The sequence below is a fragment of the Argiope bruennichi genome, chromosome 1, assembly GCF_947563725.1.
Source record: "Argiope bruennichi chromosome 1, qqArgBrue1.1, whole genome shotgun sequence".
Classification (NCBI taxonomy): domain Eukaryota; kingdom Metazoa; phylum Arthropoda; class Arachnida; order Araneae; family Araneidae; genus Argiope; species Argiope bruennichi.
Window position 1 is genome coordinate 80,531,625 of NC_079151.1, and position 13,636 is coordinate 80,545,260.

Genomic DNA, 13,636 nt, shown 5'->3' on the forward strand with positions numbered 1-13,636 from the left:
AACTGATGATTTATGCTGTCTGCATAACACTGCATGTAAAAGTGAGGCAAAAACTAATTATTCAATATAAAAGAAAAATTCTGGATGTAATGTAATCTCAGTTAAAGCCCACTTCAACAGCTCTTAAATCATTGAAGGGAAAGCCTATAGATATATAAATCATTCTAAGAAGACAAAAGTGAATTTGCTTCTATACTGGATCTCGAATTATCTTGCAGAGCCTGTAGTTATTGAAATTAAATTCAATCAATTTTTAAAGGTTTGCATCACTTAATTACCTCTTTAAGATCTCGAGCCAGCCTAGCATTTTCCTCCTGCATTCTAGAAATTTCTTTTTGAGCGGCAGACACACATTCTTCTTGCTCTCTAATTTTGGCACTAAGTTCAGCAATTTTACTACGTGATGCACTCAGCTCAGAGTTGACCTTTTCTAGCGTTTCCTGCATTTCAACAACACGGGCTGCTTCAGCAGCAGCCTCTGCTGTTCCATTAGAAACCTATGAAAAAAATTTATTCAAATTAAGTAAAACTTTGACATAATTGCTATACAATTACCAATTATAATTTTTGAGAACATTTTCAGAATGAAATAAAAATCAATAATGCTTATATAAAAAAGTATAATTTTAAATGCCAACTAAATATTCAAATGAAATAATTTTAAGGTACAAAATTTTATTTCCATAAATAATGTGTTATTAATTCTTTTAAAATCAAATACAAATGAAAAACAGGAAAGTTTTATCTTTGAGTGATATTAATTAATATGCTTTTCCCCCTTCTGTTCTACATTTGACAAATCATCAGATACTTTAGTAGAGCAAAGACCTTGCAAGAGAGTAAAAAAATAATAAAAATATTACACTGGTATGGGAATCGAACCTTTGAAGTTTCTTTTAAATAATACATTCTTTTAAATTTATTTTCAAAATATCACAAATGATCAAAAGAAAAATTATGCTCAATATATATATAACAGAAATGAAAAATAAATATTTAAAAATAGACAAAGCAGTGAAAATACTTAATTCTTTAAAATGTTAAATTCAGTAAAAGAATATTATCTTTTGCTGAGGTTAATGCACAAAAATGTTTCTTCTGCTCCAAATCTCATATTCAATACTTATCTTTGAACTTAAATAAACTTAATACAGACCTTGGAAATATGAGTAGCTTCTTCTCCATTAGCAGGCTTTCTTTCTTCTTTTAATTCTAATGTTACACCTTTGGTTTTATACTGATTAAGCTGGAAAACAAATATAAAAAGAAAATTTTATTATATTTTCTATTAACTAGATATACAGTAGAACAGTGCAACTGTATAAAAGGATATAATATTTAACATACCTCTTCATTTGCTTTACTAAGTTCCTCTTCTAATGTAGTGACTTTGTCTAAAGCAACTCGCAACCGTTCTCGAACCTAAAAAAACAAAATTAATGATTACCTGGGTGGGAGGGGGAAGTAACTTACAATGATACAAAATAATAATTTATAATAAAAATTAAACCAATTATTCCTTTAAGTTCATTGAAAAGAAAGTTGCATATTAAAATGTTGAATAAATCAGAATTTAGAATAGGTCAGAAACAGCACATATAAGGAAAATATATCAAATATAAATAAACCAACTTTCGATAAAAAAGACATGGAACTCCTAAAATTTTATGAGCATACTTTTCTCAAATATAATTTTTTATTCAGAGTTACTGAACTTCCAAAATGTTAATATTATAAAATAATCATTAAAATTATTGCTAATCAGTATGCTATTCAAAATTCTTTAATTTATCTATTAATTACACCAAATAGCATTTGCCATTAATTTTACACAAAATTCAAACTCAAAAGAAAATATATACATTTGAAAGTGTTACTTTTTAGTAACTAAAACTCATGAGATCAATCAATTTATTAATGCAACAAATATAACATATGTAAAAAGAAATTGAACCTTGAAAATACAATGACTTGGAACTTTAAAGTTACCACTTTTGATTTTATAGCATGTAACATAATATAATGCTGAATTATGTTTACAGAAAACTAGTCTTTTTCACTGTTTCTGTTAAGTTCATAAGTAAATTATTTTTATACATTTATAAATAAACTTTCTAACATACCTCTAGATAAAATTTTCTCCAGATTACAATTACCTATTAAAAATGTGCTATTTCCTCCCATTTAAAAGCATTTTTCTCTGCTCTGAAAAGTACCAAGCTAATTTGTTACTAAGAGGATTAAAATTCAGCAACCTTTTCTTTTAAAGAAATCTGCCTATGAATGTGACTATTTAAATATTAGTCAAGTTTCTACTGTCACAAGCACTTAATGCACTTATAATTAATTATAAGTATAAAAGAATAATAATTAAAAAAAACCCCCACTCAAACTTAAAAATAACTCTTAATAAACAGCTATTTTTACAAGGATACAACTGAAAAAGAATTATTTCCTAATACTTAATTAAATTCAACAAAGTTATTGTCATCATTATAAATTTTCTATTCAAAAATAAAAATATTACTATGTGCTTTAACTTACCTTTTCATCTAAAGCTTTATGGTGTTCAAATAATGATTTGAGGGCTTTAAGAACTTCCACCTCCGAAGATACACCAGCAGGAGACTGTGCTTGTCTTTTGACTACAGTCATTCTTAAGGATCGTTCATGACGTGAAACAAGGCACTCCAAATGCTCCAAGAGCAACTACATCCACAAAGATATCAAACATTATTTAAGTAGAGAGAATGATTAAATAACAAAACTACAAAAAATTACTCATTTATAATAGCATATGTCTATTATACATTAATATTGAGTTAAAGAAAAATGATAATCCTGCAATAAATGCTGTCTGAATGCTGACAAAAATGAGTTTAACAAGGCAGTTTTTTTTTTTTTTTTTTTTTTTTTTTTAACTAGGATAATTTTCAATAAATTTCATGTTTCTTTGCATTTTATTAAACTGTAATTTTAGAATAAGACCTTCTACAGGGGCATGGGGAGATCTACAATCGTCTCAGAAGAGCAGTCTGTAAGTTCAGATTGTCAATTTCTCTTTTGATATCATACTGAAAAAACGCATAGCTAAGATGTTCCTTTGCAAAAACTACATAATAATTAGGTTAAACAGAGTTATTTTTAAGTGTGTCAATGTTTCCCTTAAATATGTAACTATTATGAGCCTTAAGATGATTCTAGTCACACAATGAATTTTTTTCTCTCAGAAACTTTCCATCAATTTTCAGATTAATTAATTGATACGTAATATACCAGACAAGTATTAAGAATACAAATAAAAATGTATTGAAAAAATAATGCTAAAGAAAATCATTCAACCAATTTTCCTGTATACCAAAGGAGTAAAAGATAAAATATGCTAAATGCTCGTTTTAAAAATCCATTGTGTTGTATGCACACATACTAAGAACTGCATAAAATTATCAGCAAACAGAATTAAAGAAAAGTTTACCCTTTGAATTCATTGGGCAAAACTAAGATAATTTCAAAATATTTTTTATTTCATTAACACGAGAACTAAATTATTTTATTGTTTGAAAAACGTAAGCACACTTTTAACTTTTAAATACAACAATCAAGATAAAATATAATTACTTACCCTGGTATTGTTCCTCTCAGCTTTGAGCTCTGTAATTTCTTCTTCTTTTTCTAATAATTGCTCTCGGGCTTGATTTAATTCTTTTGTTAGCGTAGCAAATTCCTAAACATAAAAAACACAATGTATTAAAAAAATAAAATTAAATATAAGTCAAATCTAGGAATGCTGAAATAATATTTTAAAGCAAGAATCTAAGATTTAATAATTTTGAAGCTTCATGAAAAGAAACTTTTTAAAGAGCTGTTATTTAAAAGAATAATAAAAGGAATTTAATATTCTAGTATCACAAGATCATGGAATGAATTTAATACAATTATTCATTACAATCACCACTAATTGACATTTACGATTTATTTAACGAAAAGATATATGTAGGGGGAAAAAAATCAGACTTTTTATTCCACTATGCATATGACACAAACTAATGAATCCAAGATTTATAAATAAAATCCAAACTCAAATAACCAAAAACTTTTCGTTTCTCATGCATGGAGAGTGCTTTATTATTTTTTCTTTTAAATAACGTCTTTGATTTAAAGCACATTTTCTCTATAACTAACTTTAACAAACTTCTGCTTCTAAAAAATCGGTACCAATATCATCTTTCACAACTTTTTTGAAAAATCTGATAGCTTAGTTACAAAGTGAAAAATAACTATAATTTCTGACATCGATTCGGTTCACAAAGATCTTGAAAGACAGATGACTGTGGTAATGCCAAATGGAGTAAGAAAAAACTGTATTTTGCAGATTTTGGGATGTAAGGTGTCATTTCATTTTGCAGTGACAGTGCAGTTAAAACTGTGAAAACAATAGACAGATGACTGTGGTAATGCCAAATGGAGGAAGAAAAAACTGCATTTTGCAGATTTTGGGATGTAAGGTGTCATTTCATTTTGCAGTGACAGTGCAGTAAAAACTGTGAAAACAATAGACAGATGACTGTGGTAATGCCAAATGGAGGAAGAAAAAACTGCATTTTGCAGATTTTGGGATGTAAGGTGTCATTTCATTTTGCAGTGACAGTGCAGTAAAAACTGTGAAAACAATAGAGAGGCACACATCATCAGCAGCTAAACTATAGTCGTATTAAATTAAAATTATGCAGCTGAAAGCTGATTACTTTGTCCTGTAAAACGTCACAGATGGCGCTGTACATGTCAGACTGTTTGACCGAATTTGATACACATGTAGTTTGGAAAGTGGCAATGTGGGAGATTGTTTTTCTTTTCGAAATTTTAATTAAAAATTAAGCGAGATTTTGGCTTACTTCTAAAACTTAAATGTTTTTCTTTTTGAAATTTTAATTAAAAATTAAGCGAGATTTTGGCTTACTTCTAAAACTTAAAAGTAATTTCTAAAAGATAAAATTGTACAAAAACAAGTTTCATACAATTTTAAAATTTCAAGCCACTCGAACCTTTTAATATATGAATTTATTTAACTTTCTAATTAGATGAACATCCTAACAGGGGCATTTATTTTTGTTTTGATTCCTATGATAATATAAGGAGCTTTGAGATATCGAAGCATTTTTGAGTGATTTTTGCATTTTAAATTACTTAATAATTTCACTTAATTGCAGTTATAAAATTAAAAATACACTAATTCGATGCGTGTGTTTGGCACATCATTGTATGTGGAAGAGTTAATAATGCCAATTTAGTTGCTTAATTTTTTTAAAATTTTGCCATAAAAAATTTTTTTTGAATAATTTTACACAATAACTTTTATTGTCGCAACAGAATTCAAACCGTTTTCATTGTTTCATCAAAGAATTAATAAGTGATATATCTTTTTCCACTTTGTAAAGTAAAAACGATTAATGCTATAATTTAAAAAAAAAATTTCATGAAAAACAAGAAAGTGGAGTTAATGGCACCATGAAAGATAAAAGCAATTACTGTTTAATGACACTCTTGGACTAACTTCTTTACTCCATTAGGGTGGTTCACTTGAACAATACACAGGATATGTGTAAAGCTTTTGAAACAATACAGCTTTAATCACAAACTGGTGCTTAAAAAAATATTTTCTTGAGAGAATCATGAACAACAAGTTGGACATTATGCTTATTGAAATCAAACCAATCAAAATTTATTTGAACCAAAGGCGGCTAGCGACAAATAAATGTGATACTTATAAATTTCAGATGTCATTTAAATCCAGGAATTTAACTTTTTTCATTTGAATTTCATTTTATACATAAAACATACAAATAACTGCGACAAAATGAGAAAAAATTAAAAGTAAAAGAGTTAAAACAAAATTAAGATTTGGAGATTAAAACTAAAAATTGAACTTAAATAAGACTATTAGTTTTTTCCTCAGTTATTTCTTTTCTACTTTTTCAGATAAACCAAGAATCCTGCGAGTTAAATTATTAATTCTTCATCAAAAACTTAAGGTTGCTTAGTAATTTCAATCCAATTGTCACCCTTTAAAAATTGATCGATGATAATATAAAATTAAACGTTATGAAGTTAATACGTTGATTCAAGATTATTTTTGCATGCTTTAGTTGCATTAGATTGAATGCGGAAAGCAGAAAGACCAATTTATTCTCCTATTACAAAAGGAAAGAATATTCAGGAACACGAAATGCACACATTAACAAATGGTAAAATTCGAAAATTCCCTGCGTAATGATCGTGAATTAAAACCACAGGATTCGATAACGTTCCGAATTTCTTACAGAAGGGAAAGATTATAAAAACGATAATGGTTATACACTCGAAACTTTACCATGAATTTGCTTTATAGAATACGATTATAGTAATATTTCACACCCACGGACACTTAATTCTTAAATACTTTTCAATATTTTACAGCATTAAGGATTTATTTCACTAAGTTTTTGCAGTTCAGTAAAAACTTGTTAAAACAGGATGACCTTTAGATTTTTTAGTTTCGTGCTTTTAACACACGAAACGGACATTGGTAATTTCTTTTATCAAATCGTTTCAAAACTAAAGCAGAGATGTTCTATTTTTGTTTTCAGCGATAGCTAACTGTAAAGAATGTTTCCGAAAAGAAGACGTGTGTGTGAAAGGGAGGAAGGCATTTGAAACGAATTAATGAGACATTAAATAACTTATGAAAACTAATTTTTAAAAAAACTGAGGGCTATTATAAAGGAAACAAATCATCCATAACAAGAAATATAATTTTTCATTAATGCGTCTCAGCAAAGGCAACATACTGTTCGTTTCAGTATTTCGACTATTTTATCTCACTGAGGGGCGAGATGCGGAAGAATCAGCGCATTTCCGGAATTCTCCGTCATTGTTTGACCTTGCTTCCCGATCTATTAGATACTTTTTCATTTAATTTTTTTCCACATGTATGTGATTATCGTGTCGTTTCTGATCTTATTATTTCATTTTAATTTATTTAGTCTGTGAGTAATCCGAGTTTACCTTATTCTTTAATGTAAACATCTCCTCCTTTCAGCTTTTCTTTCACTCCTATTTTGACGAATTAAACTCATCCTAAAGCATGCGCAAAAGCGTGAAGGGTTTTAGAATTCGTTGGCAAACAATAAGCAAAGACATCGCAAACAAAGTCACAATATTTAAAATAATGAGAGTCATTTAAGTACTGAGCCACTTTTGTTGCACAAGTAATAAGTAAGTCATTATTCACTGTTTATTATATTTTTAATCTCAGTAAAGCACAACTGACAGCATTAATATCTACTGATACCTTTACAGACAATTCACAATAAAAAAATGCTTTTGAAACCATTTCTCTCGACTGTCATTTTAGGATGATTTTACAAAGAAGTCGCGAAACATATTTAGTTGCTAAATAGGAGCAACTTTCATTTTATTGTTAACTATGATTTATTTACATCTACGCGAAGATGAATACTTAGAATAATGCGATGAAATAAAAATATAAGTATTTTTACCAAAAAAGGCTAAAATAAAAATATGCGCAATTTTCATTTATTAACAGCTTATGATAAGAAAATAAAATTAGGAGACTATTTAATATATAAAATACCTAGTCATAAAGGCAAGGATTTCTTACGCTACAGTCGGGAGTGGGGAGGGGAAAAAATTCATCTAAACAAAGTTTGAATTAAAAATTATATGAAACGATACAAATGAGATTGGAAGAACACTGTTCTTCCAAAGTTTGAACTAAAAATTAGAAATTATTTATTATTAAAAATTATAACAAATGAAGAATGCTTTGTCATCAGCGCTAGTTGAAATATTTTCAAAATCTAGCCTACTATTAAATTAGACCAATTTAAGATATCATATCAAATTAGTTGATACTAAACAGTAAATTTTATTGAAATTAAAAATAAATTTAAATTAAAAAAAAAATTCTTTTCATGAGAATCCGAATACTAACGCAGATGCAGATTCCTTTACAAAGCTGAAAATCTTACCATAGGTCCAATACCCCCCCCCATATGAAATAGTTGATTCGTGAAAGACATGGTATGTTTACCATCTACCGATTTTTTGCAAAATAGTTAAGCAAGAATGCCATAAAACAGCATCGAAAATTCAAAATTTTAAATTAGAAAAATGCATACAAGATAAATGAAAAATTTGAGATTTGAGTTACTACATTTTCAAATCCATCGAAGTTTAAAGTTTAAAAATGCCCTCAGACTATTTACCGAATTTGAACTTCCATCAAAAATTGATTAGATTAGTAAAAAATAATTTGGTGACTAAAACAAAAATTCACAAAATTAAAATCAAATAAATATTTTGCTGATTCTGTCTGAAACTAGGAACTAAAATTTATCAATCTTTTCTACTTCGGCGGCACTTCGAACGCCGACTATTTAAAATATTTTTAACTACATCATATACATAAACATTTTTTTTTTTTTCATGAAATATGGCCATATATGATATGCGAGCGCATTTTCCCTAAGTACCAATAAAGATGTTAAGCCGCACTTAACGCATGCACTCACAACTTAAAAAAAAAAAAAAAAAAAAAAAAATCAAATGAATTTTAATAAGATTATGTTGATAGACTGGAAAACTATCGTAGATTGCGATATGCATATAAAAAAAATCACAAGATGTTCCACAGGATTTATCTTTGGATCCAGAGGTAGGTGGCTACTTTTTTGTTGGCAGGGTGTTACAAATTTTCACAATAAAAGTTTTTAAGAATTTTAACTAAAAACCAATTGAAATTTTAAAATTTCAGTATTATAACTTCACAGCATATTACAAAATAAAAACCATTTTAAAGTTGAAAAGAAATTAACTTCTCAGTAATATATATTTTATTTCCTTTGCTTTAAAAAAATTAATATTTTTTATTGTTGTAATAGCTAGATTTACTCAGGCGCATTGTGACGAAATAAAAAGCATTTTTTTTGTCTGTACGTTATCATTTTTTATATATAAGTAAAAATACATTTTAGAAATAAAATCGATATAAATAAATTTAATCGAACCATTTATAAATAGTCATCAAACCGTTATTTTACTTTCAAAAACATTCAAAATAATTAAACGCAACATTTATTCCCTTTAAACAAAATAAAAAAATAAAACATGGAATATTAACCCTTTAATTGGCAAATGGTGAAAAGTTAAAGCAAACATTTTTGTGTCTGCTTATAGTAAGCAAATAGGATATATATTATATTTGCGTGTTCTTAAAATTTTCTTTAAAGTAATAAATTAATTTCTAAAAATTTAATTATTGCCAGGAAATCTATATACATAGACTTGCTTACAATATCAATGCAAAGTATTTGGAGTTGTAGATCTCCATAAGAGCCAATTAAAACATGTTGCTCCTGAGCAATTCCTCCTTTATTCTTCCATGAAATAAAGGGTGATGAAAATCTTTTTACAACTCCAAGTGAGAAAATGAAGTTTACGAATAGAGAGAGGGGAAGAAAGAATGGTACTCTCTTTTGGCATTTTTTTCTTTTCCATTTCCAATTGCAAAATTTAAATATAAATAGGAAAATGTGTCCTTCCTCTATAAAAGCTTTCAGCGACCACTAGCTACAATTGAGAAACGTAAGGAAGATTCAATTTAGTATGGCTTTAGTTTTAAAGCAACGCATTTAACACCCTTTTAGGTATCTTAGATCTATCTAAATAAACTTTTGAAAAAAAAATGTTAAATATTTTTAAAAAAATAAACATGTTTTAAGCAACACACATATAAAAAAAAATACGTAAATTCTTCTAATTTACTTTAAACACTATAACAACAACAACAAAAATATGTTTTACACTATTCAAAAATAAGAAAGTGATCTCCCAACAAATTAGAAACGGTTTATCGTATTTAACAGTAAATCAGATTTTACGGCAATTTAAATTTTTTTTTCTTTCTCTTTAAAGACTCTCTTTGAAAAGAACAGGTATATTTTATCATGCATTTGATTACAGATGCCAGAATTGCAGAAACAAGACAATACAGATTTATTTAAATTTAACTGTTAAAAAAAGTCCTAAACAAACGCAGAGAATTTCAATATGAAAAGCAATATTATAATGAAAAAAACAACAACAACAACAAAAAAAAAAAAAACAACCACATTTTTAAATAATGCACAAAGATTTTGACATATCTTCACAATTGGGGAGAGTGTTGCGCACGTTTTGATAAATTTATTCATCTTATAAGATCGTCAAATTATAGGAACAAGGGGGACCTCCCCCCCCCCCAATGATTGCCACCTTTAAGAAAAACATTCCTTACGAAGAATGCAATTCTTTATATTTCTAGAAATCTTAAAAGTTATATATTTCGGATTTTCAAGAAAATTTTGAAGCCTATTATAGGATTTAAAAAGTTAAAGAAAATTCGAAAGTCCCGTCCGAATATTTGAAGCACGACAATGCAGACATAATACAAATCTGGGAAAAAAAAAAAAAAAAAAAAAAAAAAGGTCAATTTTAGAAAATAATGAAATGCACCAAACATAAACAATGAGAAGTAAAATAAATATGATTAATTTAACAATAAAAAAGAATCAATTTATACAAAAAGCAGTTAAAGGTGAGATGTTAAAACACTGCACTTTTGGGCGACCAGCTGGTTCGTCAGGATTAATGTCGGTTAAAATTTTCAATACATGTAACTTGGTCTCTTAATAACTTCTTCAGCAAAAAAATTTTAAACTTCAAATTTTGATAATCATTATAATTCTGACTATTACAGAAGACCTAAGCCGCTCTGTTCATCGTACAATGATATCTCCCTCTAATTTTCTGTCAGCTTCCATAAAAATTTGAACCTTAAATTAAAGGTTACACTTCAATATAATAAAAAAAAAATATATATTTTTTAAATATATGAGTATAAAATGCAGAATCGTCCGGCATTAAGGTCTTATGTGCAATACAATATAATTTTCATAATTTATGCAGTATCTCAGAGAATTTTTCAATAAAAATTCGTCATAAGATCCAGTTTTTAGTTCTACTTCTTACAGAATATTTCTATGGAAATAAAGTATGTGTTTTCTCTCACGGTAAGTTTTCCACCAACAGTAGACGCATGAATGCTATTGCTTTAGCGCATAAAAATAAATATAACACACATGGTCATCGTCAGATTCAAAGCGTGTCTAAACATGAGATCTTTTCAGAATCTACTGTTTCCTCTCACAGTTAAAAATTTTCAAAATATTGGAAAACAAATAATTATTTAAATACGTACCGAATAACGATCAACAAGAAATACTATAAAATAATTTTTTAACGTCAAGCATTCTAATTGCTCACCCTAATAACATCAAAAAAATTAGAAAGGCACCATTACATAATTTTGAGTAAGAAATGGAAAACATAGTTTGCATACATCATTTTTTTATTATCAAGAACATGAAAGAAAGAGATAGGGCAAAAATTGCAGATTCTATAAAAGATATCTTTATATACATTGATGATGTAACGCTCGTTTGATACTCTGTACTAAATAAAGGTTCATTCAGAAGATTACAAATGCTTTCAACTTCTATACGCTTCTTTATTTAATTTCTAAGGGTAAATGCTTTCTTCATTATCTGTAACATTTATAAATTGAATCAAAGATACTGCTTTCAGTTTACATTTCACTATTGTTTCCGAATATTCCACATTAATTAAAAACCTAATTGTAGAAAGGTTTAGAATATTTGTTAATTAAATTTGTTGTTGAAAGCAATAGAATAAATCTAATTATTACTTGTGAATAATAGAGACATAGTTCTTAATATAACATAATGAAATTTAGTCGGGAATCAAAAAGGATCGACAAAAGGATAAAATATCTGAACAAAACATGAATGCAAACCAAAATTCCCTCAAAGCATGCCACAAAGCAAGCGCGCGAGATAAATTTAAAATACTTCCAAAAAGCAATTAAGGGGACCCGTACAAAAGGAATGGAAAGAAATATACCATTCCAACACCAGCAAGCATTAATAATGTATCCCCCAAGGGGAAATTCAGAAAAATTAAAGAATAGAAAGATATTAGAATATGCCTGAACTGAATCAGCGATATTAGAACTAGCCTGTTAAGGTAGGAAATAACTTTAATGCAGAAAAATTAAAGAATGGTAGGAGCAGGTAGAGTTTGTCTGAAATGAATAACTTTCTCAACAGTTTTCTCTTGTATGAAAAGAAAACTAATGATTTTCTGTCAGCAATTTTAAAACACGATTTTTAATTGGGAATTAATAATGATGTTCTTTGAAGTTCACTAATTTATCAAAATGATTCAATGACATCAAGCAAAGACAATAAAACGTGCACTGAAAAAAAATTCTGTAGATAATTAAAAAAAAAAAAGAATACTAAGTATCTGAAAAAAGTTTTACATTGAAATAATATTGCAAAAAGAGTCGAATTTTTTTCTTTTGTTTAATCTTAATAATTTTTTCAAAATATTTTGTTTTATCTTAATAATTTTTTCAAAATATTTTGTTTTATCTTAATAATTTTTTCAAAATATTTTGTTTTATCTTAATAATTTTTTCAAACTTAATACATTTTCAAAGTACCAAAAAAAAAAAAAAAAAAAACCCTTCATATTGAAATAATAGTGTAAAAAGCCAAATAATAACTTTTTTTTTTGGTGAAAAAAAAAAAAAAAATCTCAGTTTTTGTCCGAAACATTGTAGTCTGTTAATTTTGCACTTATTAGTCCACATTTATTTTATTTCCAAAATTTAATTTTAATTCTATAATAATGATGGTATGCACACATAAAAATTAATAACGCCGTACACATAAAATCAGAATATAAATGAATGCAATGAAAAATATTATTTTGATACATAGCATGAATATATATATATTTTTTTAAATATGAATATTAGAGATAAAAATTGAAATTGCAACAGAACAATCTTCTTTTTAAACTATTTTAAAATTAAAAAGAATTAGCTTTCAGTCATACCCATTTCATTTTTTGTAATTTTTTTTTTGTTTAATTTTAATAAGTTTTTCAAAATATTTTTTAAGTATATTTTATAAAAATACTTTTCATTATTTTAGTAACCGTGTTTACACATATGAGCGTTCCGACGGTATTAAATACATTTTTCTTTTTGCAAGTACGTAATTGTTACTATAATTAAAAGCAAATTTAAAAAAATACAAAGATAAATAAATTGAGCTTAAAACATTCTAAGATGTACCGGTCAAGAGATTCGATCCACATTTATTTAAAAAAATGGAAATATCTCCCCTCTCCTTCTTTAAACATGAGGGCCTAAAATTAATTTTGTCGGTTAATAGGAGTAACTGTAATTAATTAAGAAACCTAAAAGGATTAACATTTCAGAGACCATACTCAACTTTGTTTTATTATATTTCTTTATAATTATCAACTGATTTAAAAAAAATTATTTTTACTTTCGTTTATTTTGTTTGACAAAACACTACTGAAATAAGGGTTAAAAAAATTGCTAAGATTTAAGATTTTTATAAAATTTATATATTTATAATATATATTTATTATTCATAATTTTATAATTATTATTATTTATAATTTATATATTTATAAAATTTAA

The 13,636-nt window shown here is 27.1% G+C and overlaps 2 protein-coding genes across 7 annotated transcripts in view; one reads left to right on the forward strand and one right to left on the reverse strand.

Moving 5' to 3' along the window:
* Positions 1–13,636, forward strand: part of LOC129980404 (uncharacterized) — a 443,593-nt gene that overhangs the window by 39,958 nt on the left and 389,999 nt on the right. The gene's annotated exons all lie outside the window — the stretch shown is intronic.
* LOC129980348 (liprin-alpha-2-like) overlaps positions 1–13,636 on the reverse strand; it is a 104,047-nt gene that overhangs the window by 27,978 nt on the left and 62,433 nt on the right. For all 5 annotated transcript variants that reach the window (XM_056090795.1, XM_056090794.1, XM_056090791.1 and 2 more), the window contains exons 2-6: positions 3,623–3,724; positions 2,545–2,709; positions 1,348–1,422; positions 1,157–1,246; positions 279–497 (exon numbers count right to left, since the gene is read on the reverse strand). In XM_056090795.1, coding sequence (XP_055946770.1) covers positions 279–497; positions 1,157–1,246; positions 1,348–1,422; positions 2,545–2,709; positions 3,623–3,724 — 651 coding nt within the window. The remainder of the gene's footprint in view (positions 1–278; positions 498–1,156; positions 1,247–1,347; positions 1,423–2,544; positions 2,710–3,622; positions 3,725–13,636) is intronic.